We start from the raw sequence: 25,285 nt of genomic DNA, 5'->3' as shown, positions 1-25,285 counted from the left end.
TTTTATTTTCGCTGTGAACAGCAGTTAACTCAAATATTTACAGTTGGTGTCCACTCTTGATTGTGATGAAAACTAAATGTTCCACTGATAGTGCTATCAAGTATATATATCAACAAGTGAACAAATTATAAACTTTGTAAGTGCTTGCTTTATCAAGGGAGCTGATTTCTTCTTATTGATCTTGAGCTCCTCTGTCCATGAAACATCTGAAATTTTCTCCATCTGAGCAACCACTCATTCATAAATTAAAAACTTGGTGATCCTAACTTGCCTGACCTGCTTTAGATTCCAGGTCACGGCACCAAAATTATGGACAACTTACCTATTGGTTTTCATGAGTGAACAGTTACATGTAATTAAGTCACTCTCACAATAACTAGAGAAACACTAAGATGCAATTGACAGTGAATGATTGAAGTCTGAAAAATGAGGACTGAATTGTCTTAGCACAAGAATAAACATGTATTGGATTTATAATTTAAGTTGTGAAAAGCTACTTGTTATTCTCATAGGAACTTTAGTGTGTCTGTACTACGCAATCCCAGTCATCCCATCAGGATTGAGTCATGTAATATGTGAATATTTAGGAAGATTATTTTGGTGATAGGAGTATGATAGCAATGTATTAGCATTAGGTATTATAACCCAGTCCTGTTATTTGTGTTCTTGTGTTCACAGAGTGAGTAATCAGCTTCAAGTTCATTATGTGTCTGGTTGTGCTCACTCAAGTGATGGGTGATATAAACCAAGTGAGTAAGGTGCTATAATCCTCCAAACTTGACCTTTGTGCTAATAACATGATTAGCAGTCTAAAAACCAAATCCTTGACTTGAGAAATGATGAAATGTAAGCAGAGCTTTGATCAAACACTAAATAACATGGCAGTACCATGGCCATCAAGCAGAATATGATGAAAAAAAATAGTGTCCAAAAGAGTTGATGAGAATCCAGAAACTCAGTTTCACATAACTGCAGAAGAGGACATGAAGGTACAGTTCTACTAAAGCATCTTGATACTGATTGTAATGGAACTTAACACTATTACTTCTCTCAGATGAATGCTTTTTCCTGTCTACTTCTACCATACATGGAAAAACCATAAAGTGGAGACTCTGGCCAACTGAATTCCTTTGCTGCTGTGGCACAATGGTAGCTGTTGAGAAAGTTGCCATGTTTAATTCTTACCATATTGTTTTCCAGTGTTCTAATCCTGAATGAATATATAGGACCTTAAGTCTATGTACAAAATACCCATGACATTGTCTATAAAAACTTATCTGTAGAATGAGATTTTTCCAAGCCTTTTTTGGTCAAAACCAACTTGTGTAACACCATGTAACAAAACAGACTGGATGCACTGCTCCTATTTTCTGTGGAGCAAGATAGTCTGTATCCCTCCATGACAGGACATTGGAAAGTTTTGCTAGTACAAGAGCAGATGGAACCAAGAAATAGAAGAAATAGCCCCTTTTCTTTTGAAAATTCAGAGTGCATCATGCTCTATTTGACCACATGTTGTGTAAAACTTTGCACTTATTAAGAACAAAGAATAAATTCAGAATAAATCTAATACTACAGAAAAAAAGAAACTTATGGTATACTCCTATACTATATGTGCATCACACTCCATTTGAGAAGCAGTACAGAAGTCTGGCCAGGGGGTTTCAAGATATCTTTAATGACCACTTTGATATGTAAACTTGGCCTGAAGCAATGATTCAAGCAAGCCCATGACTACACCTAGTTATGAGGATGTTATTAAACACAGTACACCTGCATGACAAATTAAAAACTAATTTCAGTAAAGGAAAAATAACATAGAGTCCTAATCTATTTCTTGATTCACTACTTGCATTGCAACTGACTAGTTTTAATGAATTCATGGCTCATCAATGTTGCTTGATATGTCTGCGGACTTACAACTCTAGAATTCGGATTTCGATACCCGTGGTGGGCAGAACACAGGTAGCCCATTGTGTAGCTTTGTGCTTAACTTAAAAAACAAAACAAACAAACAATGCTGCTTGAAAGAGCAAAGCAAATATAGTGGGCCTTGTATAGTGATGGTTGGAATGTAAACTGTTTGGTTTAGATGTATAATCATATACTAAAGGACTGTTCATTTACAACAAAATAGAAATATATTAACTTTTTCATTTTAAGGCATTAATTTTTTTTTCTTATCTGTTAAAAATGTTGGGTCTTCAGGCAGCTTTGCTTCATCTTGTTCCCCCACAGGCACCAACTCGGATCTGGCTGAGAATTTAGGTCCCTAGAATTTTCAGCCTTTTTTCCTCTTGTTCATTCTCATGTTATATGACTATTTTATGTGGGAATGTTACTATATACTAAAACTGCTAATCTCATTACAGGCCAAAGGCAAAATAAATAAAAATAATACCATACATGTTTAAAAAGAAAATTACTAATATTGACATATTTTTCTTAAATAGGTTATACCACCACATGAAACAACCACTTCATTGATTGACGAGAGGTGGGCAGAATGTTTAACAGAAGAAGAAACAGCAGTTCCCTTGCCCCAGTATCCCAAAAATATTCAAAATGTTTCCTGCATTACATGCATAAGGTATGGTGTGGATAATTAGACGATTAGGTTACTAAAGCCTTTAAAATGTTTATGAAACATGGTCACATGGGGAATATCTGAGTTGAATATTTTTGCATTTCAATTTTTTTGAAATATTATTTCCCACAAAGATCTTAGAAAAAAAGATAACTTACCCTTGAAGCACTTGACGTTGTTTTGAAATGGTTAGCAAACTATTACATTTCCTTATAGCCAACATTTCAGCTTCAAAATATTAAAACCACAGAATAGCATTCAAAGGCATAAACAGATTATGTTATGCAGGAAGTTTAAAATTCAGGTTTTCACTGAGAACTTGCAAGTAGGGGAGGTAAATGGTTATAGTGGTATTGCTATCCTTATGATTTCTCTTTGTTGTGGTCTTCTTCAGGGAGTTTTTGATGAGGGTGGAGGATGAAGCACTGTACAATCTTTTGGCATTCTGTTTTGATGGATGTCTTCTCCCAAATGTTTTGTGCTCTTTTGTTTGGCATTGAATTATACCAAATTTGGAAGAGGTTGGATGATAGGACTGGAAGTGTAGGTATCTGTTTGTGTGGGTGGGTTTTCTGCATACAGTTGTGGTGATGTTATCTATTGTCTGCTGATGAGTATGTCAAGAAATGGTAGGCTGTTTTGTTCCTCTATTTCCATGCTGAAGTGGATTATTTTGTCCGTAGAATTAAGATGTTCTAGGAAGGCTAGAAAGTTTTCATGACCATGGGGCCAGATAATAAAAGTGTTGTCAACGTAACCTGCAAAATTTCAGTGGAAAACTCAAATGCATAGCCAAGAAATTCAATGTAGATGTCTGGTGGAAATCCTACAAGACATTAAGGTCCATTCTGGTGAAAAACCAACAGAAACCTACCAATGAGAAACACAAAAATGTCATTTATGAAATTATCTGTTCCTGCAACAAAACATACATTGGAAAAATGGGAAAAAGACTTGTGACAAGAATAAAATAACTTAAAGACAGTACAAGACTCATGAAAACATAAAATTCAGCCATTGCACATCAAACTATGTCAACTGGACACAAAATGAACTGGGAAAATATTAGAATCATTGACACAGACAAATTTTGGAAGACAAGAAAATTAAAGAATCCTTTTACAATAACACAATAAAGCCTTCACTAAACAGAGATTCTGGATTAGAGATGAGTATTAGCTGAATCTGCAGGAATTCTCTACAACAATCAAAAATAGGGATAAACCAACTAATCATAACATGCCCTCTACAATCCACCAGAATACTATAAAGATCAACAACACCATATACACACTGACCTGAAGACAAAAGGCGGAAGGCTTTCCAAACATCATCCTCTATACTTGTGTTTATACAACAGGCAGTTGCTATCTGTTCAACCAAATTTCATCATGAATACACTGCCTAAACAATCTGTCAGAGAATGAAAACTATTGTGTTAAGTATTTCTTCTGTCACTTTCTGAACAATATTTTGTGATATGATTCATTGTGCTTGCATTTGCAGGACTAATACTTTTTTAAAAGTTAACTCCTTCAATATGCACATGCTCATAATAGTACTTGTCCTACAAGCTAAACCTGGTGCCTTTGTCAAGAGTTGACCTGTAGTTTTTTTTCTGCTGATAGAAGCACTTTTGGAGTGAATAGGTCATAAAGGTTAGGTTTTTTTGATAATCAAAATTTTTAAACTTCAACAGTATTACCTGTGTCTTTCATTCAACTTGCAGTAAATCATTGCACTTTTCCTCCATAAAACTTGTTTTGGTTTCAATAAAGGATTTTCCATAATTCAGCTACACTGATTTCGAAAATAATATTAATTTTTTCTATCACGTAAGGATGTTTTACAAATCAGGAAGAAAAAAAAACTCTTACTTAGATCAAATTATAATTTCATTTACCAAAATGAAGAAAAGGGAAGAACATTGATGTCAAATGAATATACATCCTCATTCATCCTGATTTTTTTTTGTCAAATCTACGTGTTTTAGTCTCAAAACTATGTGTTGTGGTCGTTCTTTTATATATTGTGTCTAGAGCATCTCATTTCAATGACCAGCAATCAGTTATCATGCTGATGTTCCATTTTCTCTGATACCTCCTCTCAATTTCCCTGATATCTTGATGAAACCTTTCCCCTTGTTCTTTGCTGATGGCACCAAAATTTTCAGAGAAATAGTCAATATGTAAATGTAAGAAATGAGCTTTCAAGCTCATATTAAAACCCAACTCTTTGAATTTATTGAGCAAGTTATTGACAATATTTTCATAATTTGGATTCTTGTTGTTTCCTGAAAATTTGTCAATAACATCTTTAAAGGCAATCCATGCTTCTTTTTTAATTTTCCTCATTTTCCTTTCGACTGTTCATCCAAAGTCAATTTCCTAATCTGAGGCCCAACAAAAAATCCCTTCTTTAATTTTTGCTTCTGAAAGAGCTAGGAATTGCCCACATAGACAATTGAAACAGTCATCATCTTTGTCTAGGGCCTTTACAAAATGCTACATCAAGCCTAGTTATATGTGATGAGGAGGTAATAGGACTTTCTTTGCGTCAACCAAACTTTCACGTTCAATGTTTTTCGATCCTGATATCAGGTTGACTCTGCATAGCCATTGTTTCTTTATCCAGTGCTGATTTTGTGCTCTGCTGTCCCATTTACATAAAAAACATGGAAACTTTGTATAACCGGGTTGTTGAACCAACAACTTACAAAGGACTTTTAAGTCTCCACAAAGTAGCCAACCATATTCTTTGTATTTGACCTTATTAAGAAGAAGTTCAAGGTTTTTGTACGTTTCCTTCAAGTGAACTGAATAAGCAATAGGAATATATGCCTATATGTTACCATTGTGTAGGAGAACACCTTTTAGACTTCTTTTGGAGGAATCAATTAACAATTGCCACTCACTTGGTTCATAGACTGCAGTTCCTAACATTGGTATTAATTCACACTATTGTTGCAATAAACCAGTGAACCTTCTTATGAAAAGTATGGTATAACCTCTTTCTCATGATTTCTGTATTAGTAAAATGATGTCCCAAGAGAAAGTAAGTTCTTTACCAGAAGTTTGGACCCAAAAATATCTGAAGAATCCTTTGGAAGGCCCAAATCGCTCACCAAATCATTAAGTTCACCTTGTGTGAAAAATTGTGGTTCACCAGACGTTTCAGGTTGAAAACAGTTGCTATCATCATTTCTATTGACATCAGATTCAGAATCAGATGAAACTGTATCAAGAGTGGAGTAGGTACAGGTACAAAATGTCCATGAGCAACAGGTCTTATAGCAGAATGAAGGTTTGGATAAGAAGCTTCCTTCGATTGTAGCCTTGCACGTTACCTGAGCAAAAATAGCAGTCACCTCTGTGGTTTCTAAGCTCATGCCAGACCACTGGAATTCCAAAAGGCAAAGACTTTTTTCCTACCTTTAGTCTATTGTCTCAGCTCTTCAATGCAAATGGTGCAAACTTTGTGCAGAGCCCATGATTTGACTTGGTTCCTAAGTTTTATTCCAAAATATGCATAATACGCTTTTTTGACTAATTCTATAATGTTTTACCTTTGTTTCCTTATAACAAATTTACCACAGATAGAATATGTTTGGGTCATTTACTCAACCTCTTATTGCCATAGCAATGAATAAATAATATTGAAAAGAAAAAAAAATAATGTCAAAGTTCACACACAAACATACTATCCAGAAATGACACGTCATGCGGCCTGTTAACCATTTATATACTAGCATTGTGTGTTTCTTGTGTGTTCTAGAATGATTGATAAGACTCTCATGTTACAATTGGTCTGGAGAAATCTATAGCCAGTGGTTATGAATATTTTAAGCATAACAAAATATGACTCGATTTCAATGAAAATGATTCACTTCTGTAAAGTACATATAATGCTTTGTGAAAATTTTGTACATGATGGAGAAAAATGGATATCATTTTCAGGTTCAATGTACAGGAATAATGTAGAACATGTTAAAAGTTTGAAACAATAAAACCATCACAGGCCTGTGTTATCATGGGTTAACTTTAGCCTCACAGTTAACTTGGCTAATTGTAGCTACTTTCACTGTTCTACATTGTTCAGTTGAATAGTCATCTCATGTGAACTGAACAAATACTTCATGTTCTAGCTTTAACTTTTTAGATTTAATTCAAAGTAGACAAGGATGTTTTACTAATACAAAAGACTAAGCAAATACAATTTAAGAGTAATATCTCAAATATTAAGAGTTGCAGCTCTCAAAAAATACGAGAAGCCAAAAATTTTAAAATATCTGCAATAAATATTTCACATTTATACAAATATTTTAAACTGAAATACTGAACCTAACTGGCTGAAATTGTTACCATTAGCTGATTTGACCCAATTGATTATATTTCTACATTTTATTCATTCACAGTTATATTTTTATACACTTTAAAACCAATTTTTTACTTATATTTTCACAGCATTTATTTAGCTGTTTGGTTGTTTGCTTTGTGTTTTATGACACAAATCAACTAGGCTATCTGCACCAAACAACCGGTAAAAACAGTAAAAGTAATTTGTAGTAAAATGTAAAAATAAAGTGACTTAAAACTAAAATATGTCCAAAGAACAGATAAAAGAATTACGTAAAATTAAAAAGACCAATTGTTCTTAAAAAATTGAAAATACAATCAAGTTGGACAGTGTCACCATCGCCAATTACACTGTCCAATATCAGAGGTAAAGCCTTACAAAACATGTGTCTACAATGGTGCCGCTGCTCACGGTGGTAATGACGGCACAACAGTAAAATGTGAGCTATTGTGACATGTATGTCACAAAGGCTACACATTAGTGGGTCAATACCAGATAAAAGAAAACGATGAGTTAAAAAACTGTGTCCGATGCGTAGCCTTGTCAGGACAACTTCCTCCTTCCTATCCTTACGGAAGTAAGACCGCTAAAAAGCAACAGAAGGTTTGATCTGGAAAAGCTTGTTATGATGTTACTCACCCCAAGTCGACTGCTTACTGCCGTGAAGCCCTGCCTTGAATACAGGAGAGTAGTCCATGTATGGAACAGGCACAGCCATGACAGCACCAGAGTAGACGGATTTAGCTGCGGTGTCAGCGAGCTCGTTCCCATGAATACTGACATGGCCAGGTATCCAGAAAAACTGGATGGAAATGTAAGATAGCAAAACATGGGCATGTCGTTGTTGAATATTGACAAGAACAGGGTGAGAACTAACGTTAAGCGATTCCAGGGCTAGTAGAGAGCTAAGAGAATCAGCGTAAATAGTACAATCGCTGTACTGCATAGCTTCTACATGATCTAGGGCATGAGAAATAGCATACAACTCAGCAGTGAACACAGAAACTGTAGAGGTGATCTTGCGAGCAACTACCAAGCCACAGAAAACTATGGCAGAGCCTACAGAATCGCCCAATTTTGAACCATCTGTGTAAATAGGAAGAGAAGAATGGCTCGAAAGATGTTCAGCAAAAGAGAAGATGGTACTTCCAATCGGGAGTATCCACCTTCCTCAGATGACTCAGAAAAGGTGGAATGGGCTGATCATTGGAGACAGAAATGTCATTCAATGACAGACACAACTAAGCCAGTTGTGCCTGGATATGTACGCCAAAGGGCGTAATTGCAGACCGTCTGTTCACGGCCCACCGAGGAAGAAAGACACAGTCTCAGGTGGGATGCTCTGGTAAGGATCGAAGCTTGGTAGTATATTGTAGAGAAGCAAATGATGGAGGTGAAGAGGAGGTTTGTATACAAACTCTGGACTGGAGAAGTGCAAAAAGCCCCGGTGCAGATGGTGAATGGGGTCCAGCATCTTCAAGGCCGAAGTCCTGGCAGAACCATAGACCAAAGGCCCATAGTCTAGTTTGGATCAAATCAGGGCACAATAGATCCTGAGCATAGAACATTGATCTGCTCCCCAAGAGGTGGAAGAGAAGACACTGAGGATGTTCAGTGCCCTTGTATACTTGACACATAGCTGCTTGATGTGTGTAATGAAGGTAAGCTTACGGTCAAAGATAAGCCCCAAAAACTTTGCCTCAGAGACCACACGAATACAACATTGCCAAGATGAAGCTTGGGATTGGGGTAGATACCCCGTTGGCAGTAAAAATGCATGGAAGCAGTTTTGGAAAAAGAAAATGTAAAACCATTTGCAGTGGTCCATGTCAACAAGTGATTGAGGGCAGTCTGAAGCTGCCACTCAATAAACCTCATGTTCAATGACTGACATGAGATGTGGAAGTTGTCAACATAGAGCCAATTTACAACAGTTGGAGGAAAGTGAGTAGCGATAGCATTAATTTTGACACTAAAAAGTGTGACACTCAAGACACAGCCCTGAGGGACTCCAAGTTCCTGCTGAAAGGAATGGGATAGAGTTGAACCCACATGGACTTGGAATTGCATGTCCAGTAAAAAGTTCTGAATAAAAATGGGTAAATGACCATGTAACCAAGAGGAGTGAAGGTCCTGCAAAATGCCATACCTCCACGTAGTGTCATAAGCTCTCTCAAGATCAAAGAACATGAAAACAAGTTGTTCTCTCTTGAGGAAGACTTCTCTGATTGACGTTTCAAGTCGAATCAGATGGTCCATGGTGGAGCACTGTCGACAGAATCCATACTTGGTAGGCAAAAGGAGCATGTTTAATTTGAGGAACTAAACAAGACAAGCATTAACCATCCTCTCTAAGACCTTACAGAGACAGCTAGTCAAAGCAATGGGACAATAATTAGAAGGAATCTTGGGATCCTTCCCAGGTTTAGAGAAAGAGAGGACAATAGCCTGATGCCAAACATTAGGAAAAACATGCTCCTGCCAGATCTGGTTAAAAATAACCAGAAGAATCGCAAGAGAGGCAGGAGAGAGATGGTGCAGCATCTCATAATGAACATCATCAGGTTCGACCGATGTACTACCAAACCGATAAAGAGCAAGTTTGAGTTCCACCAATGTAAGGGGCATTATAGTCATAAAGACAGTTGGCCCGAAAGGAAAGAGGTGATCGCTCTGCCCGAGACACTTGATAGCCAAGAAAGCAGGGGAAGTAACAGAAGTGCTAGATGCATGAATAAAGCTGTGGCCGAGAGCATCAGCAATACTCTGGACTTCAGTAACTTCCTGCCCATTGGAGAGCAAGATGGAAAGAGGATGGGAAGCATACCTCCCAGTGACTTTTCAAATCTTGTCCCATATGGTTTTGGAACTAGTGGTAGAAGAGATGCTAGTAGTGAACTTAATCCAAAACTCCTTTTGGCTTTGATGTCAAACATGCCGAGCATGGACACAGGCCAGCTGATAAGCTATGCGATTAGAAAGAGAAGAATACTGTTGGAAGGTATCCCAGGCGCGTTTTTTAGCCTTCCATGCCTCATCGCAGGTAGGACTCCTCCATGGATGAGGATATCGTGGAAAACGTGTTGAGGTCTTAGGAATAAAGTGAGCAGCTGCCTGGATGAAACAGTCAGTCACTGCTGCCACACAGTCGTCTATTGATGGCAGACTTACAATGGTGGGATCAAGTTCAGAGATAGCAGTGAAAGAGGGCCAGTCAGCCTGGTCCAACTTCCATCGTGGCACTCGGGTCGGGTGGCATCGACCACTGCCAACCTTTCTCAAAACAAGAGAAAAATTATCACTGCCACGTGGGTCACTGCAGCAATGCCAGGGTTTCGTGAGCACTATACCCAAACACCAGCATCAGACATGATTTCTACAACACCTGTTGAGCATGCCCAACACTAGTACTCAGTTGATCCTAGCCTGATGGGACAAGCCAGTTGACCCAGGGGTGGGGTGGAAGGGAATTCAAAGTCAAAGTGGTGTGTTGCAGTGCCCCAGACACCACTCAACCACCAGGATCCTCTCCTCCACTTCACAGTTCGCCACGCATGGCAAATACGTGGATGGATGTTTATATCCCAGAGGAGGAAACTGAAAATACAGCGCCTTCCCTGGGAGGTTCCCTTACCACATACAGGAATTCACCTCGAGGGGATCTGTTTAGTTTTACACATAATAAACTTTTTGAAATATTTTTCCAGAGTTTTTATTTAACACGGCAGGTATAGAAAAAATGGTCCTCTGTGGATTACAGAACAAACACATGCAGAGGTTGTTATCTATATGCAAGCATTAGCTTGTGACAAGTTACTAGTCAGTACATCACAAAGGACTTGGTCTACCTAAACTTCTAAATGGTAAATGAGTGTGGAAATGGCTAGGCATAGGAAAAGACAGACAGTGCATTGGGCTAGATTCACTGCTTTACAGTGACGGAATGGGGTTTCTTGTATGTACTGGTGGTAACTGTTATTTTCTCTTTTTACATTCACATCTAAAAATGGAAGACAACTGTTAGATTCTATGTCATGTGTGAAAATTATGACATTGGGTTTTAGTGCTTTTAAGAATTCAATGAAATTGAGTAGCGTCTCTTTCCCATGTCACTATATACGTATCTTAACCAGAAATATAGTTTCTTGGCGTGTATGAATTTGTTTCCAAACAGTTCTTTTTCTATAACAGACATGTAGAGGTTACTTAATAGAGCGGAGAAGGGGGATCCCATTACTAATCCATTATTACTGCTCTACATATGTAAAATAAGTCTTCTAGTTTTTCTTTTAGACATCTTAAGGCTTGTTCAATAGGTATTGAGGTAATCAAGGATTGTATAATATATTTTCTTGGTTTAACTTGAAGTTTCTAATTCTATTGACAAAACATAGAGAATTTTTGAGAGAATAGAGATTTGTTTCAATCATTATGCTGCCACACATAAGATCTAATCATCATCTATTGCACAAAATATCCTTCTACTTCACCTACGTAAATCATGCTATACAACTTTGCACCCACAAAAAAGAGTTACTTATTGAATTGAACTACCTTAAGAACATAGCACTATCTAGAGGTTTTAACCCCAATATCATAGGTAACGCTTGTATCACACTTCAAAACAGTGAAAAAGATTAGATTAACCTCTAACCTTTCACCTATCAACAACACAAAAGAAATTTGTTTCATTCCCTTTGGTGCAAGAAATTTCTAACAAAATTACTAGACCTTTTAATAATCTGAACATTGATGTAAAAAAGTGTATTCAAACCCTCACATGAAATTAACATCTTGCTACCTAACCCAAAAGAATCCCTATTAAAAGAATTAAAACAGAGTATATACAGTAACACATGTAAATGTGGAAAGAAATACACAAGACAAATGTCATGTCCCTTAGAAACAAGATGTAAAGACACCAAGGTCACATGGGTAGAGGTGATTTCCAGATATCTGTCTTAACATATCATCAATATGAAACAGGTTACAAAATACTTTGGAATGAAATTCTTCTCCTACACCAACTGAAAACTAATAAAAAAGAGACTGCTTAGAAACTATAGAGATCATCAAAGCAAATGACCTCTCACTAAACTGTGATAATGGCCCCACCAATATAGCCATATTTGGCAAGGTGTATTCTTTGTTTATACACTTCGCCAGTCTTGACCTCTGCTTATGTTACCTGCTGACACCATTTCTATCGCATTTAATCCCTATTGTCTTTGTAATGATGTATAAACCTTGGATTGCTTAGTATTGATCATACCTGAAGAAAACAGACCAATGTACTACCTAAACAAGTAGTATGTTCCACCATCAATAAAACTTTTCCTTATGCTTAGAAATTCCTGTTTGCCTACCTATTATTGTGAAGAATAAAAATGTGTATCCATTGTACAGTTTGCAAACTGCATCTTCATAATTTTTATGACTTGCTAAATACATATCTAAAGTTTTTTCAGTAAAAGAATATTTTTTCTGGTAATTAGTTGTATTATAATTTTTACAATGTCTTCTATTCACCACTGTATACATTATAATCACTGAAAAATAATGCTTGATAAACTTGTATAATGAGTAATTATCAACTTAACGTTGTTTTTAATTTAGCACATTTTGCATTTCATTCTAAATATATCAAAGGTTATTATGTTAATTATATATATAATATTTTTGCTCAGAAATTTCAGTGGATATTTAAGGTGCTGTTATAGCCAAAAAATTTATTTTGATTTATTTCAAATATTTAGGGAATCAGCATCTGCTAAAAGTGTACCAGAAGAAAAAGTCTTTTCGCAAGATGATTTGGAGAAAACTAATGTTATCCCTTCTGGTAATGAGAACTCTGAAAATACCGAAATATCTCATCTTGCTGCTTCATCTGGAGATAGTTTTTCTCCAACAGATAATGAACAAGTAGCAGAAGCGGTGGGTGAAACTGAACTTTCTGGCATTACTCACAATCTCCAGGAATCTGAGAGCAGTAGAGTAACTTTCTTAGGAGCTTCTACAAGTAGAACTAATGATGTTAGTAATCAGGAAGGAAATGGAGACCATGTAACAAGGGAACATCAAGAAGAAGATACAATATCACCTGATTTAGGACAGAGTTTGGAAGAAGCATTGTTTGGGTCCAATACATCTAGTGATAATACCTTGATTCAGAATGTTGGAGAGAGAGAAGACTCTGTAAATGATGTTCTTGAAGACAGAAATCATAATATCAGAAGTGAGGAGTCTGCTGAAATGTGTCATGATTTGAACTTGGAACCTTCCAAACCTGATAAGAAGGAATGGACCTTGGAAGATCTGCATACCCAGCGAAGGAAGTTTAATCTGGACCTAGCACCAAAAGTAATCCCATGTATTATCTTTTTGTTGGAGTCCTGTAAAATGTTAAAAGAAAACATTATACTAAATGAAAATATATAATAGTTTAGTAATTATTTACACAAAATAAAACAAAAGTAAAGGGCAATAGGAATTTATTATATTTTAGCTATGGCAAAGCAAAATCTACCTACGCACCTAATATCATCCCCTCAATTTATTTTTCTACATATTGGGTATCTGATGAGTCTTAATATGATCTGAACTGTGAATTGTTAGTCCTTCATCCTAAGTTTGTAAATGAACATATGGCAGAGGTGACTTTACAGATTGTAACATTTACTTCATTATGGGTCATGGTCTTGATTAAAAGCAAGAACACCATGGACACTTGTGTGTCTCGAGTCATTCAACAGAGTGTGACATGTCTCAAAAAATATCATCCCATTTGTGTTTGATGGAAATAAAGTCCAGTGAGTAGACAGGTTGCTTCAGTCCACTTTGACTGTGTATAGTTATTGGGCAGCCTTGTTGACCATCTTTCATTTCTCAAGGTTTCATCTTGTTTTGTCTTCTCCTGTGCTTTTCCTCCTTTTCCATTCCTTTGAATTGCTTATTGGGATCTCAGTGTGGTCCTTTATACCCTTTCTCATCCTCCGTTTAAACCTTTGTCTTTGTGTTCCATCTACCTTCTCTCCCCCAAGACATATTTCCTCCTCCTCCTTTCTTGCAGTCATCATCATTTAGGTATTTATGCCTTTACCATTCCTCCTATGTCATCCACTATCCTTCCTCCATAAGACCTATTCTGCCAGTTTAGGTGATTTGGCTTTCCTACCCATTCCTCACCTTCCATTTCCCACCTATACTCCCATTCCAATCCTGATCAGTTTATTTGTCAGCTTTACAGCTTAATGTGATATGTGACATGTACTGCCTACTTTTCACGTTCCCAACCTTTTATTCCCAGAAATCCTTTCCTTTCCAATGATCTGTCCCCTGTCATGCTTACTGGATGGGTTCATGAAATTATTAGGTTGATGTATTTGGACTTAACCATGGAAGGTCACCATCTTCACAACATTTCTTTTCATTAGATTTGTCACATCACTATATTCTTGGTTGTACAACTTTAGCTTCCTTTGAAAGAGATCGTTCAGGCCAGAATGTGCACTAGTCCCAATACCTTTGTCTTTCATTATCTGCATGACCTAACTATATCTTCCTCTAGTGGATATTATATTCCTCCCATGGCAATTCTACACATGTCAGTTCTTCTTTGACTGGTGTATGTCTTATCATTTTGTTTCATTTATGTTTTTATTTCAGAAACCCTAGTTTTAACCACTAATAATGGGATTCCAGGTCAGGTATGCTTTGCCTTAAACCCGCACTAGTTTAGAGTTGCTATAAAATGCTCACTGTAGAGGTTGGGTGTTTTTGTAAGACCACTGGTTGCTTAACCAATGGTGTGTGTGTGTGTATATATGTGTGCATATATATATATAGATATATGTACAAGATATCCATACATTTTCATCTATGGTGGACCATCACTCATGGATTTCATGAGTAAAGCAGAAGGGGATTTCTGCCCTTCTCTGCCAACGCTTTGGTTGAATAAACCCTGGTAGGTCTGGTTTTCAAAACAGGGAATCATGGACACACATTGCACTGTCTCCAGTGTGACATTCTTCCAGACTCCTCACTGCATTCACCCCTTCCTTTTTGTTTCTTCTAGAGGAGCACGGGAGTCCTTACCAGTTCCCAGTCACTGGGGTGATGGACCATGGTGGCTTCCTTGTGAGTGAATATAGAAATTTTTTTGCAATGCATAATCATGATTATCCACTCAGAGAAACGAGGGCAAAGTTGGTTTCCTTTCTTCCATTTCCCCTAGATGCTTTTTCCCAGGTGGAATGTGATAGATAGAATAGTAAGTTAATCAGTTGGAGAAGGTCCAGCCTATGGAGAATCCTCCTTGTAATGCTGGGTTCAGGATGACAATGCACCTTTTCTATGGTGGAGTGTAGTAGAAGCCTCTATTCTCATTAATTCCAGCTGCAGAAGGTTCTTTCCTTGCTTCTATGGTTGAGTTTGAGAGACTTCATCTGCCACATAATATTGGCAACAAGATGTCTGTGCTCTGTTCCTACAGTTGGGATATTGTTTCTTGCCCTCTTCATAATTCTGGTTACAGGATGTCTCTGCCTTGCATTTCCAATTGAGTGAGTTATGATTTTGCTCATAATACTGGTTAAAGCTTTACCCTGTTCTTGCAGTTGAATCGAGGCAACATCATAACCCCATAATGCTGTATTCGGTTTGTTTTACTTCTTGCTCTTATGATGGTTTTGTGAGTTTCTCCAGTTACAGCCAAATACTCACTTCCTCTTCATAATTGCAGTTGCTTGACATATGACACTTTGTTTACTTACGGTTAGGGTTGTTGGGTATATATTACATGGTCCACATACCCTAGCCCCAATGTTATTACAATTTGTTTTCATCCTCAACTGTATAATGCCTAGGACAAGTTATGGAACTTTGTCTGTCTGGTTGAGGTTGAGAATGTACATAGCTCATTCCATTTCTTTGTTACTATAGCTTGCACCCATCAAACCATATTTTGCTTGTGTAAGTAACTTACTTTTCTGCTCATTTTGCATTAATTTCCTACTTCCAGAAGCAGTGTGGTGTCACATAGGTGTGTACCTGTTCATTCTTGGTGGTCGCTTAACACTTGGTTATATATTTGTGTGCCTACACCAGCCCCTCCACCTTTGCAATCTAGGATTCTAGCTTTGTGTGGGAGGAGGTAAGACCATATTGAAGTTCAAATTTTTTGTATGCTGAAAATGTATTTCCGATAGGTACTTACCTCTGGTCACACACTTCCTACCTATGATGAGCGAGTTGAATAAAGCCAGTTTTATATTACTGGATACAGTAACATGAGTGCACTTGCACTGCATTACTGTAATGTTTGTCAGACATGGCTGAAAGATCAATAAAACAAAAATATTAAATATATATTGATGTATAATGTTATGAAGTTTAAGCTATTTAAACTAAATATTTGTGGTTTCATGTTATAATTTGTTGTCATTCTAGAAAGGAAAAAGAATAGTTTATATCTATTTCCTAATTTTTTGTGTCGGTTACAAGGTCAATAAAATCGGCCAATCCCATACAGAGATAAAGTAGTGAAAATAACAGATAAAATATAAATTTTTTTCTAAACAAAAATGTTTAATAATTATCTGGAGGTTATAAAAATTTGGCACATGAAATCTGACAATTTTCTGATGTATGAAAGTATTTTTTTTAATCTTAGAATCAAAATTACTTTGCATGTTGGATAGTCAACATCGAAAAGAAAAAATGCCTGAGCAAATCATTACTTAAAAAAGTTTAAAACTTGATAAAAAATCTGATATATTGTGTATGGAAACCTTGCAATGTTTACTGATAATTTGCAAAAGTTTGTGAAGATAGGGATATTGTATTAAAAGTTATAGTAAAAAAATTAAAACAAGCACAAAATGGTTAGGAGATCAGTCCCTAGGACCAAGCCCATAGTGAGAGAGTTGATTTTGTACTATGTGATGGGGGCCCACCCAAGTATTTTGCACCAGGGACCACAGTGACCTAGTTTCACCACTGTTGTTCATACCTTCTGGCAATCCTCATTCCGTAGATCTTGTTCCATCCACATCTATAAATTGGTTTGTGCAGATGATCCATCTTGTTTATCATGATGTTCTCAACCACCTGCAATGTGGATTTCAGGTTACATCATATGGCAATGTCTTTGGCTTCCTGATCTCTATAAAATTTAGTGAATATCTTATAGGCTAGCATGGGAGAAAAATCCAAATATTTTACCTTAATAAATTCACTTTATTTTTAGTTTCAAGATTCCATATACCACCTGTGGTTATTTTACAGGCTCAGTTGAATTCATCTCTTGTGTGTTTTCTATATTCTGCTCAACACTCCTTGTTAACCATTTCCAAGGTGTCTGGAAATGTGACTTCAAAACAAACAAGATACAATAATTAAATACAATCTCTTATTTATCAAGTTTCTGTATTTATACCAGTTCATTCAGTCAGGACTTTGCATCTCTACATTTGTCTTGGGCCCCTCATGTATTTTTTATTCCACCCAACATCCCTGTTCATTAATCGAGGGATGTCTGAGGTTGAGAAGTTCTCTTGTATCTTAAATATATACATGGACACACACGTGCACACGCACACACAAAAAAAACACATTGTCTTTCCTTTTGTGAAACACAGAATATGGATTTCTCTAGTCAGGACTCTTTCATGTCACATGTACCTATTCATTTGTCCTTAACATGGCTACACTCTGTATGGTGAAGGTCCAAGAGAGAATATTGCCTTTTGGAAGTGGAGAAAGAGTGCAATCTGGTGGCCGATGATGTCTCAGCTAGTATCTTTCCCATCTACACATGCATGTCCTTGTGTGGCATTGGAACTCTAGTTTTGTTGTTTTTTTTGTATTTATTTATGTTTTGATGTTCCCATTCCACTGTCCTCACATTGTTGAGACCATTCTTGGGGACTGTTTAGGTCTCTTGGTTTCCACTGAGTACCTACTCATTTGATTGTTTGTGTAATCACTGGCCATTTTTGATATGGACATACTCCTGCCTTTTGAGTATGTCCTTTAATAATGCATGTCTAAGCTGTTCCTCCAAGAACCTTCCACTGCAAATGCAAGATATAAAATTCCTCATACCTGTTTATGCCACTATCTGTGTCCCATTGCCACTCAAAAAATTGACCACTTTGCCTGAATTAAAGGACATCGTAGGCAAAAAGGTGCCCTGCTGATAAGAATATCTTGTTTCTGAATGTTCTTTTAATGAGGTTTGTCAGCTCCATTCATTCTAGTTTTGGACTTTATTCAGACTGGTCAACTACATATTTCTTGTAGTATAGATTATTATCTTTCTGCTCTATAGCTTGTGGTATTATATTTTCAGTTTCTTTTCATGTTCATCAGTTCTCACCTCCTCTACAGTGTGGGTAATTTTGCTTTCTGTATTTCAGGGGTAAGTCTACCTGATTTTAATTTTACATTTTTATAATTAAAATAAATTTCAAACAGGCACTTAATCCTGAAATACTTTCCCTTCTGTCTCCCCACAACTGAAATTTCAAAACATCTGCAACTTTCAGTAAAATATAAATTGTGGCAGGACAGCAGAGCTAATGTAAGGTTCCCTGATGCTTGCACAGTAATTCACATGGAAAGTGGAGAATTATGGTAAAATGAGGTATACTCTGTAATGTGTAAAGAACATTTATGACCTAAACTCTTCTTGGAGAAATAATAATTACAAACGGTTAGTCATGATAACATTCAGTGTATCCAGACTTTCCACTAATATGAAAAAAAAAGACCAACTCAAAGTAGAATTCTGGAGTACAGTAGACTTAAGACACTATAATTCCAATCTATCTGCATTAGTCTATCATAACAGAGAAGAATACTATACAATAAAATTTATAATATTTATATGATATGAAACATATGCACACAAGAAAAAAGAAAGGTAAAAGAATAATTTTACATCAACTTAATTGATAGCTATGGCCTATCTTTGTTATCTATTCTGGAACTAAACGTCATCTATCAGTTTTGATTGTTCAGATTCTAGTATAGAGTCACAAGTAATAATAGTTGTTATACTGTATCTGTACTTGTTTCAGTGAGGAAAACATCAAGAATTTCTGAAAGAACTAGTTTTACTTATCTTAAATCTGTAGCAGTTGAAAGAACTGCTTATTCCACCTTTGCATATCTGTAAAGAATGTATCTTCCATCCATAAACTTGCCCTAAACTTTTAGCATAACCATAAGTTAGAAACTTCCTCATCTGTTCAATAGTGATTGAGCTTATACTTGCTTGGTCCCGTTTCCATTCATACCCTCCTGAATTGAGGACAGCCACACTTCAAGCTATTATGCTGGTTATCTTTGGAACAATCATTGACATAGGCAATCAAGAATAGTGGGATATCCATAGGGTTGGATAGTTAGGGGAATTTGTTAATTGATTAATCAGTGAGCTCATTAATCAATTACATTCAGCTAATCGATTATTACATCATCAAATAAAACAAATGTGTATGCAGTGATCATCATCAAAGTAAAAACTTGTAACATTTTTTTTTCTTTATTTCACTCATAAGTTCTTAGGATTATATATAAGCCATTATTTTATAAAATTCTGATTGCATGTGTTTGATTATAACTGGCAAACCCTTAGAATTTATCCTTAGGGTCCCCTTGGGAATAATATAGGGAAGCCAGCATTCTGATTTGACTCTCATATGTCAACCCTTGGAGACCCTGTGTACTCCCCATGCTATTTTATTGATCCCAACAAAATTGATATGATGCATCCTTAACCCTATTGATACGGGTAGCTAGGGATCAGAGGGCATGTCATCACGTTTGTAGACTTGCATTCAAAACTTGATTAAACCACTATTTTATGAATGCATGTTAATAAACTTGGTATCAAATTGTAGATTTTAATTCAAATTTTAGTACTATACATTAGTTAATTTCTTAATTTGAAAGTAAATATAAAAAAATTAAATTGCTAAATATCGATTTTTTGTGTGTTACACTGGTATGTCATCTTCTGGTTTTGGTCAGATTACATTTTATGGAGCCCACAATATGTCTGCAGTTTCATACAAATTATAAACTCAAATTTCTGATATTGGCAAGCTAGAATATAAAATAATACACTTACACCTTTTCTATTTGCAGAGAAATGATAAATTTTATCGAATTCACAATATTGGCTTTGCCCACTGCTTCATCATTTGAGATGACTTGTTAGTCAATGCCTTCTTTTTAATATAAGTTTATAACTAATCAAAAGCTCTCCATTTTCTCTACATGATTCTGTTAGTCTTTCTAAGTTATTTACAAGAGAAAAGCTGGTATGTTGTTGGAGAGTTTGAAATACACTATATTAGGACCAATGCTATTTTCTTAGCAGGAATTAGATTTTTTTTACACCCAAATACAGCATAGTTAGGAAGCCTGGTAAATTACAATAGATTTTTGTAGTATAGGTATAGTCATTTATAATTTTTTGGTATTCAAAAATGCATACATAAAGTCTACAAAAATTATTATTTTCTACATCGACATGTGAATTTGGATAAGGCTTTGACAAGGGTTAGGAAGTACAACTCACGAGTGCAAAAGAGAACTTCAAAATATCATAAGTAGTGGAGATCATTGTTTTCCAAAATATTTTACTTACTGTTCTATGTTTAAGAAAATAACTGAAATTTAAATATTTATTTGTAAATATTGATTATATGTAATGTATAGTAACCCAAACCTCACTGTACCTTATGAAATATTGAAAACCATGCATTTATTGGTTTCTGTGTAAGCATCATGAAATAGGAAATGATGTTCATAAGCACTTTCACACCTATATTACCACTAAATCCCAACCACCCAAGGTTATTGGATCAGATACAACTTTGTACAGGGCCATATCATAAATACTTTCTCCCACTTTTATATAGTACTTAAGACAATTCTTGTTGCAACTACTATACTGTGTAAAAAAGCTGATAAATCCTAACCCACTGTGTTTTCAGAGCCAGGATTTGAATAAGATCTGCAGGAAACATCCACTTATTGACCAACATTCAAATACCTAACGAGTTTATTGGATTGGCCCAGTTATTCTACAAAGCCATAGCATAAGCATTTTATAATACTTTAGACAATTCTTCTTGTAACCATTATACTGTCAACAAGTTGATAAATCCTACCCCACTGTGTTTTCAAATCATGGAAAGTTCTGGGAATTGTACCACAAAAGTTTATCTGATATTGAGGGTGTTAAAGTTTGGTAACACCTAAACAGGAACAATGATTCTTTCCTTTATATTTGGCAGGTTTCTACTTCAGCCACTAACAGTAGAATAAACAGAGGAAATAGGTGTAAAAAGATTAGAAGAAACTCTCAGGAGATTTACTTTGGAAATTTGTTGTCTGTTACAAGGACAGACAGTACTATTCATTTTGTTTCTTCTAGTTTCTAAGCCATCTGCTAGTAATAAGATAACTACAGAAAATAGGTGTGAAAAGGTGAGAAGTGTAAACTCTGACCATAAGTACTTTGAAATTTTGTGATCAATACTATACATTTTATTTTGCATTTGCAACCTTTATTTTTGTTATACTTTGATCACTTACCTATAAGCTGGAGAATCAAGTAAAATATTACAGTAAAGAAAATAACAACTAAAATATAAAGCTTTACTAAAAATAAAAATGTTTGGTATTTAATTATGAGGTTTTTATTTTTCATTTGTTTTCACTATTTATTATTATAAAAGTAACTAAAATGTAAAAAATAGAAACTTATTAGGCAAGATAATGAGAGAAAAAGAATAAAAATCTTCATTGGGTGTAGGCACCAGCAGCTTGTGAGTTACACTATTAGATATGGTAACAGAAGCTGCAAGTGCACCATGTAATTTTCAACTTCTGTTGGGGTATTTTTAGTCAGAAACAGTTGAAAGGTCAATAAAACAAAAATTAATAAATATAAATAGATGTATACTGTTACGAGTGGCATGGTAGAGGGGGATGGTCTTCAGATGTGATCATCCTTGTGTCTTCCCCATGTACTGAGAGAGTATGTCAGTTAGTATCTATATATTATGTATACATAAAATATGATTGTTAATACTCGCACATCAGGTTTACCCACTTAACAGATGGCAATAGACAGAGAATATAACATAAAAATAATACCTGTTTCAGTGTTTAAAATCTTATGAATTATCACTTGTAAAACATACTTGCATACTGTAATTTTAGTGACTTCAAAAAACACTCAATGTCAGCATATACCTTTATACCATGTCTGCAAAATCACCCATTTACAGTAGATATTATGATAGATAAACATTATTGATTTAAATCTTTAGAAGTTAAGCAAACACTTCTTTAATCAGTTCTCAATGTGTGAATCTCAGAAATTTATTTTCACTTTTTACTGTTAAATAAAATCAAAATAGTAAAAGTTATAATTTACTTTTAGTGTTTTGTGGGGTAGGGAGGAGCAAGTAGATTTTTCAAATTTTTTGTCCCCTTAGGTAAGAAGTTTTTCAAAAATTCCATACCATTGTATGGCAAAAATTTGATCAGTCCACTAGAGTGAAAAAAAAATGTACATTTATAACCTTGTAATGCAAATGTCATAATGTACAACAATTTACATAAGTGAAACATTGAGCTTCAAATTTCCTATTTTTAACATTTATACAAAGGAAGGATTAAAATCAAGAACCTAATGATAGTTTTATACCAGTCTTAAAGCCAGGTTAATTTGGCTCATCTTCTTGATTGAAAGCTTATTTATTATCTTCTTTGTTTTGCTTTCTACTGCTGAAAAAGTAATAAATTACAAACCTTTGCTTGTTTTAAAGCTTCTTCTTTCAAAAGGACCTCTGGTAGGCCTCTTGATATCATCCAACATCGCAAGGTATGCTGAGTTTAAGTGTGCAACACGAGTTTTGACATACATCAACAACCATCTGGAACAAGTAAGCCAAGCACATTCAAAATTAAACAACTTCATTTAAAACTGTAGGCACTTTTCTAGTCATTAATAATATGTTTTCTTTCAGTGAAAGGTCTTCATTAACTAACCTTTTTTTAATAACAACTTTTGTGTCTTTCAGAAAAGTAATAATAATAATAATAATATTTTCAACTGAACTTTGAAATTAAATTATGTGCATGATTGTGTATGTATGGTTAAATCTTTTCGAACTTTTCATTATTGGCATGTCACAAGTATCAATATTAATAAAAAAATTAAATAAAATACAGAACAGAACAGTAGCTCAAACTTCATAGGACATTTTGCCATTAGAGCAGACATGCAAGACTGGTTTTGATATAAGTGTTGGTTTAACTATTATGATAACTTGAGTTCTTTATCTAGAAAAAAATGTCCTATCTAATTTCATATTATCCATCCTAATATTTATAATCTGATACATCAGATATGTATTTTTGTTTAATTTCGTAAAAGGAATACTAAATTTTTTATGTCATTTCCTTTCTAGCTTTGTATGTAAGGCAGAGTTCTCTGGCTGTCTGGTCTTATACATTATTTTGAGAAACTGCTTCAACCAATTTTGATGCAACATTTAGTGGAAGAACTGGTATTCCCACCTCAAAACCTCAATTTAGATACATAAGCATTTAGATGGACAGGTGTACCAGATGTGGCCTAGTGTTTTACATCCTCAGGTCTATGAATCCAAGTGTTCATGGTTTGTGTTACAATGCTGCATAATTACACTCTGCACTTTAAGACCATGAGTGCTTTATAAGAGTAACAGTCAAATCCCAAATCAAATTCGATTAGAGTAGGCCAAAAATTGTGGAGAGTGCTGTTGACTATCTGCCTTCCCTGTATTCTATCTTATCAAAATTAGAGACAGCTCATATAACTCATTTGTAGCTTTGTAGGAATATCTGAAGCAAACAAAAAAAAAGTGAGAAACTGTTCAAGATTGGCAGCCATTTCAAGTATAATACTACAGAATGAGATCTTTAATAAAATATGTGGAGTCAGATACAGATTGGATGAATGGTTCATGTGCTACAGTCCAAAAATAGAGAAAGTGGGCATACATATTCTCCATTTGTAGCATTGCTTGGTATCTCTGTTAGTATGTTAAATTATTTCATCTTTTGCTGTTGTTGTTTTTTCAAATATGTATTTTTTCGAAAATTTCTGCTCATTTTAGGTGCCATGCTCTCGAGCTGATGTTTTTGCTACAAAACATGTCTCTGTTGTAGAAAAAAGAATGCTAATGAAGCTATTAACATTCTGTCTACAATTTCAAAAACATCCTGAAGAGTATAGAGGTATGAAATTCTTAACCTAAGTAAAAGAATAATCCTTCATATATGAAGATTGAAATTTCAGTTAGGTAATACTTGTAATTTTCAAGTAAAAACATCTAATTTTAATATGTTTTTGTTTTTTTTAAGTTTGATTTTTTTTAGAAAAAAGACTGAATAGTACATGTTCTGCATTAATTACACTTCAATATCAGGAAAAGTTACAGATCTACATATCTTCATTTAATGTATAATATTATAATACTTGTAATATTTTAATAACCTTATGGCATAACCTTGTTTGTAGTATTGACATTACAGCTTGCCACAGCAACATTACTTTAACATGTTTGCTGCCACTAGTAGTATTAATAATTCCTACCCCTAGTGCCATTCAAGAGGTTCTGAAGAGCAGTCACAGTGTTCCAAATGCCTTGAATAGTGGGCAGGTACCAGAGGATTGGAAGTTAGCTAATGTAACTCCTCTTTTCAAGGAAGGTGATAAAAATTGTCCCAGTAATTATAGAACCATTAGTCTCACATCAGTTGTGGGGAAAGTTTTGGAAAGTCTGTTAAAAAATGATTTGCAAAGTCAGTTAACAAAGTTTAGAATTTTATTGGATAGTCAACATGGTTTCATAAAAGGAAAATCTTTTGACATTCTTTGAAAAGGTTACTGCTTATGTAGATGACGGTAAGAGGGTAAATTTGGTGTATATGGATTTTCAGAAAGCATCTGACAAGGCGCCACATAAAAAACTTGTAAAAAAATAATCTCTATGGGTGTGGGGATAAGTTAGCAAATTGGATAGAAGATTGGCCAGATGGAAGAAAGCAGCAGGTTCTTACAAATGGAGTTCAGTCAAACTGGACTAAAGTCACAAATGGGCTACCTCAGGGCTTAGTCTTAGGACCTTTGCTCTTTTTGATTTACATCAATGACATAGATGAAGGAATAGTCAATAAATTACTTAAGTTTGCAGATGATATTAAGCTCTTGGTTTTGCTAGCTGTGAAGAGGATGCTGCTGATTTATGAAAGGATTTAGATCATTTA

The 25,285-nt window shown here is 35.3% G+C and overlaps 1 protein-coding gene across 1 annotated transcript in view; it reads left to right on the top strand.

Annotated features, from left to right (window-relative positions):
- The window catches only part of LOC106463650 (rab proteins geranylgeranyltransferase component A 2-like), a 74,660-nt gene that overhangs the window by 19,890 nt on the left and 29,485 nt on the right, over positions 1-25,285 (top strand). The window contains exons 4-7 of the mRNA XM_013923701.2: positions 2,454-2,590; positions 12,700-13,303; positions 22,798-22,914; positions 24,133-24,253. Coding sequence (XP_013779155.1) covers positions 2,454-2,590; positions 12,700-13,303; positions 22,798-22,914; positions 24,133-24,253 — 979 coding nt within the window. The remainder of the gene's footprint in view (positions 1-2,453; positions 2,591-12,699; positions 13,304-22,797; positions 22,915-24,132; positions 24,254-25,285) is intronic.

The sequence above is a fragment of the Limulus polyphemus genome, unplaced genomic scaffold (genome assembly GCF_000517525.1).
Source record: "Limulus polyphemus unplaced genomic scaffold, Limulus_polyphemus-2.1.2 Scaffold1453, whole genome shotgun sequence".
Taxonomy (NCBI): Eukaryota; Metazoa; Arthropoda; class Merostomata; order Xiphosura; family Limulidae; genus Limulus; species Limulus polyphemus.
Note: the sequence above shows the minus strand (reverse complement) of the source record. Positions and strands in the feature narration are given on the sequence as shown.